Raw genomic sequence first — 5,901 nt, forward strand, 5'->3', positions numbered from 1 at the left:
ATGGGATACCCTGTAATTTATCAGATTGATCTAATTTTCTACCCGGTTCTTGCGGCAGTCGGTATTCCTGGTAAGAGAATTGCGAGAGACGATTTGAAAACCGAGGTGTGGCTGTTCACGTTCTTTATTCGCGAATAATTGGTTTCAGTTTGAATTTCTTTTTATCACTGTGATTTTTAATCTGGAATAAAAACTGGCCTAACAATTTCACCAAAACTTTGAAACAGCCACTACTTTTTTGTGTTTAATGTAGAAACGCCGGCAGAAAAGTAACATTGAAATAAATCATCATTGTTATTCAATATCAGACTTTTTTAGGACGTTACCAGAGTAACGAGTCGATTTTAATGTTTATGCACTTTAAGTACTATTTCCTCATTAATTCGTGTTTCACTATAGGCTTTTCTCTTGTTACTTGGACTGCATTCCAGAGTTTATTTGACTGTCTTTTTAAATGGAAGTTTCAATGGAAGTGTTTGTCCGGCCATTTATATCGTGGCGGATATTCCACTCAAAAGATTTTCCGTTTTGTGTGTGTCTTGCTTTTTTTTAGACGTGCTTTTCTCCATAGGTAATGTGAACATCATTTGGCCCCTCATTAACAAATCAAAGAACAAAGAACAAGGAAGAGCAAAACACAGGAAAGGCTCTTAGGCCCTCCAAGCCTGTGCCCCATCATGATGCCTGCCTAAACTAAAACCGTATTCACTTATGAAGTCAGTATCCCTCTATTCCCATCCTATTCACGTGTATGTCTAGTTGCCCCTTAAAAGCCGCAATCAGACATGCTCCCATCATCTCCCCAGGTAGTGCATTCCAGGCATTCACCTCCCTCTGTATAAAAACTTGCCTTGCACACCTCCTCTAAACTTTTCCCCATGCACCTTAAACCTATGTCCCCTAGTACTTGACTTTGCTACTTTAGGAAAGAGCATCTGACGATCCACTCTGTACATGCCACTCATGATCTTGTAGACCTCTATTAGGTAGACCTCTATTATGGTTCTACCAATTAATGTATAATTCCTGCATGCATTGGACCTTCCAAAATGCAATATCTCGCACTTGTCTGGGATTAAACTTCATTTGCCATTTTTCCACCCAATTCTCCAACCGATCTATATCTTGCTGTATCTTCTGACAATCCCCTTCACTATTCACAAGTCAACAAATTTTTGCGCCATCTGCAAACTTACTAATCAGACCAGGTATATTTTTCTCCAAATCATTTGAATATACTACAAACAACAAAGATCCCAGAATTGATCCCTGTGGAGCATTGCTAGTCACAGCCTTCCATTTAGAAAAGCCCCCCTGTACTGCTACCCTCTGGTCTAGTTGGACCAATGAGTGGCACAGGCTTGGAGGGTCGAAGAGCCTGTTTCCTGTGCTTTACTGTTCTTTGTTATTTGTTCTTTGCTCTGTGTTGCATGGCCATGCCAGTTCTGCCTGGCTGCAGCGAGCAGTTAATTGAAAGATGAAGAGGAAACTTTTAGGGTTGGGGGCATGGAGTTGGGGGTAAGGTGTTAGCGTGGATAGGGGATTGGCTGTCAAATAGGAGGCAGAGAGTGGGTGTCAATGGGTGCTACTCTGATTGGTGGTTGGTGACTAGTGGAGTGCCCCAGGGATCGGTGCTGGGGCCTCAGCTATTTACCATTTATATGGATGATCTGGAGGAGGGAGCCAAGTGTAAGGTGTCAAAATTTGCTGATGACACAAAGATAAGTGGAACAGCAAATTGTGCAGAGGGTGTAGAAAGTCTGCAGAGGGATCCAGATAGGCTGAGTGAGTGGGCGAGGACCTGGCAGATGGAATACAATGTTGGCAAGTGTGAGGTTATCCACTTTGGTAGGAATAATAGTAGGAAGAACTACTACTTACAGGGCGAAAAGCTGCAGCATGCTACGGTGCAGAGGGACCTGGGGGTCCTTGTGCATGAGTTGCAAAAACCCAGCCTACAGGTGCAGCAGGTGGTCAGGAAGGCTAATGGGATGCTGGCCTTCATAGCGAGGGGGATTGAATATAAAAGTAGGGAGGTCTTGCTGCAAGTGTACAGGGCACTGGTGAGGCCGCAGCTGGATTACTGTGTGCAGTTTTGGTCGCCGCACTTACGCAAGGATATTTTGGCCTTGGAGGGAGTGCAGAGGAGGTACACTAGGCTGATACCGGAGTTGAGGGGGTTGAGCTATGAGGAGAGGCTGAAAAGACTGGGCTTGTACTTGTTAGAGTTTAGAAGGATGAGGGGGGATCTTGTTGAGATGTATAAGATGATGGAAGGGATGGATAGGGTAGAGGTGGAGAGGTTCTTCCTGCTCAGAAAGGACAGCAGGACTAGAGGGCACAGCCTCAAGATAAGGGGGGGGCAGTTTACAACGGAGTTGAGGAGGAACTTCTTCACTCAAACGTTGGTGAATCTCTGGAATTCTCTGCCTGTTGAAGTGGTGGAGGCTACCTCGCTAAATATATTTAAGATGCGGGTAGATAGGTTTTTGGTAGGCAAGAGGATTAAGGGTTATGGGGAGAAAGCAGGAAAGTGGAACTGAGCCACTTCAGATCAGCCATGATCTTATTGAATGGCGGGGCAGGCTCAAAGGGCTAGATGGCCTACTCCTGCTCCTATTTCTTATGTTCTTATGTCCTTATGTTTTGTCTTTGGGTTAAAGAGAGCGAGCAGTGACAGCAGATCCACAGTTAGCATCACATCTCACCCGGTTCACACAATAGTAAAATGTTGAAATATAGCCCAGTGCCTCAATGCTATTGAGACCATTGTCCAACTGTGCTAAAGTACACTCTCCATGTTGGTTAAGAAATTTCCATTGTGATGCAAGAATAGTTGCCAACTTGGAGTCAGCGCTATATTTGGTAGTAAAGAAATAAGCCAAGAGATGGGAGTGCACATTGATGGTTCACAAGCCAATACACACCAGAGCGAAGCTGATTCCTGGGTACTTCACTTTGGGGCCATTAACTCCTTTCAAAGGGACCTATGTGTCTTTCATACATGCTATTCTTTCAATATGCCAGAATATTATTTCAACACTATAAACTTGGACTAAATCTGAAATGAAATTATTTTTCATTTAGAGTCATTGTCATAGAGTCATAGAGGTTTACAGCGTGGAAACAGGCCCTTCAGCCCAACTTGTCCTCGCCACCCATTTTTTAAAAATCTCTAAGCTAATCCCAATTGCCTGCATTTGGCCCATATTCCTCTATACCCATCGTACCCATGTAACTATCTAAATGCTTTTTGAAAGACAAAATTGGACTAGCCTCTACTACTACTTCTGGCACTTGTTCCAGACACTCACCACCCTCTGTGTGAAAAAATTGCCCCTCTGGACACTTTTGTATCTCTCCCCTCTCATCTTAAACCTATACCCTCTAGTTTTACACTCCCCTACCTTTGCAAAAAGATATTGACTACCTACCTGATCTGTGCCCCTCATTATTTTATAGACCTTTATCAGATCACCCCTCAGCCTCCTATGCTCCAGAGATAAAAGTCTCTGTTTATCCAACCTCTCCTTATAACTCAACCCATCAAGTCCTGGCAGCATCCAAGTAAATGTTTTGTGCCCTCTTTCTAGTTTAATAATATCCTTTCTATAATAGAGTGACCAGAATTGCATACAGTATTCCAAGTGTGGCCTTACCAATGTCTTGTACAACTTCAACAAGATGTCCCAATGCTAATTTCAACCGATTGTGCATATTTCCATTCCGCATTTACTACAGGCTCCTCTGCACATCAAATGAGGTCCTTGATGCAACATTTTCCTTTAATTCATAACTAGTATTTGGATAGTTCAATACTGTTTTAATCAGCTGTATACATCTTTGAAACAAAAGTTTTGGAATTATCTCCAGGTAATTTTATGTTTCCTGTTACTTACAGTCAATTTGGTGGCGATTGTGATACTAGCTCGAGGGAAATGTGGCCTGTCCAAATGTATCACTCGATACCTGATTGCCATGGCAGTGGCGGATCTAACGGTGGTCATTGTTGATGTGGTGTTACACCGGATCAATAACATGTATTTTCTCTTGAATTATTTGTTTCTGACTCCCGTGTGCATTTTAAACTTTGTCATATATATTGTAGCTGTTGACTGTTCTGTCTGGTTTACTGTTGCCTTCACTTTTGATCGCTTTGTAACAATTTGTTGTCAGAAACTGCAATCAAAGTTTTGCACGGAGAGAAGAGCAACAGTGGTTATCGCCACCATTTTTGTGGTAAGTTGTGTGAGAAGCATTCCATTTTATTTTGCAGATGAAGCTGCCTATATTATTGACAACCTGCCGTGGCATTGTGTTCCTACAGCTGCCTATCTCACTTCCCCTTTGTGGAAAACATACGAGTGGATTGATAGCATCATAACGCCTCTATTGCCATTCTGTTTAATTTTATTGTTCAATGCTCTGACTGTAAAACATATTGTAGCAGCAAATAAAGTTCGGAAGCATCTCCGGCAAAGCAATGAGAATCACAAAGATCCAGAGATGAAGAATCGGAAAAAATCTTTGATTTTACTTTTCACTATTTCTACAAATTTCATACTGCTTTGGATGACATACGTTGTGCATTCGGTAAATTGGCCAGTGATGAATTTTAATTATACAGACAAATATTACAGTAACTCGATATACATAACCCAACAAGTTGGATTTATGCTGCAGCTTCTTTGTTCCTGCACCAACACCTGCATCTATGGCCTGACTCAAAGGAAATTCAGAGTGGAGCTGAAAAATGGAATCAACTACCTGCTCACACTGAATGGAAAAATATGTAAACAAAACAGAAAGAGCATCAACTTGATGGAACTTCATGTTTAGAAATCACTGCCTTCTAAATTTCTGATGCCACAGAGAGCAGAGAAAATAATAAATTGGTAATCCTCAGTGGCATTTGATATGATTATGTGAAACTGACAAAGTATTATGAATGGATATCAGTGATTTTAAATAAAGGCAAAATCCAAGAAAAGTACAACGGAGAATAGTCAAACATTATTTCTGATTGCTCTTTTTATGAACTTAGAATAAGCATAGATTACCACAATGAAATCAATTAATTGCCCCTTGAAACATCGTTTACATTGAATGCTATTTTCTGCATGCTAATTCAAGGCTCTGCTAAAAACCAGTAAAATTCACATTTGGATAAATGCATTAAAAAACAAGATCACCTCATTAAGAAAAGTATAATTGCATGAAAATATTTTCTGACAGAAGAGTTTAAAGCGCTGTCAAATATTGGAGAAAAATCTTTTTGTCTTTGTTACCCTTATACTCTCAGTTCCCGATGGGATCTCAGGGTAGGCAAATATTCAGTTAGTTACAAATGTAAGGCACTGATACTTGAGCATATGGGTTGCACAGCTGGATCATGCTGGATCACCTGAAGCAGATCTTATTTTAGTGCTCAAGTATTCAGGTTTTCACCATTGAATTTACAATTAAACTTGACTATCAACATTCCATTTATATCTCTCTCAATTCCTCCTCCTTCCTCATTACCAACATCAAGTGTGCAAACACAGGAACTTTTTCTTTTACCACCAGCACTGAGACCATTCATTACACTTCTATCCCTATTCAGTTTTTCGGAAGAAGCATACGAAATTGATTGGTTTGTGATCTCAGACTTAAAAAAAGGGCGGCATGTAGGAAAATGGTTAGCACTGTTGATTCACAGCACCAGGGACCTAGGTTTGATTCCAGCGTCACTGTCTGTATGGAGTTTGCACATTCTCCTCACGCCTGTGTGGTTTTCCTCAAGATGCTCTGGTTTCTTCCCACAGTCCAAAGATGTGCGAGTTAGTTTGATTGGCCATGCTAAGTTGATTCTTAGTGCCGGGGGACAAACAGGGTAAGTAGGCTACAAGGAGAAGGGTT

General features: G+C 41.3%; 1 protein-coding gene across 1 annotated transcript; it reads left to right on the forward strand.

The window, feature by feature from the left end:
* On the forward strand, window positions 1-4,839 carry LOC145348226 (putative G-protein coupled receptor 139). The gene is made up of 2 exons (XM_080196427.1): window positions 1-70; window positions 3,902-4,839. The coding sequence occupies exons 1-2, from the start codon at window positions 1-3 to the stop codon at window positions 4,837-4,839; spliced, it is 1,008 nt and encodes a 335-aa protein (XP_080052553.1).
* Window positions 4,840-5,901: the final 1,062 nt, after the last annotated feature.

Source organism: Carcharhinus amblyrhynchos, chromosome 9, assembly GCF_965287045.1.
Source record: "Carcharhinus amblyrhynchos chromosome 9, sCarAmb.v2.hapA, whole genome shotgun sequence".
Lineage (NCBI taxonomy): Eukaryota > Metazoa > Chordata > Chondrichthyes > Carcharhiniformes > Carcharhinidae > Carcharhinus > Carcharhinus amblyrhynchos.

What these genes read in the sequence shown, in the direction of transcription:
- LOC145348226 (XM_080196427.1), top strand. Translation starts at nt 1, where the DNA reads ATGGGATACCCTGTAATTTATCAGATTGATCTAATTTTCTACCCGGTT. An exon ending in TGCGGCAGTCGGTATTCCTG is followed by an intron (nt 71 to 3,901) that starts GTAAGAGAATTG and finishes TGTTACTTACAG; the next exon opens with TCAATTTGGTGGCGATTGTG.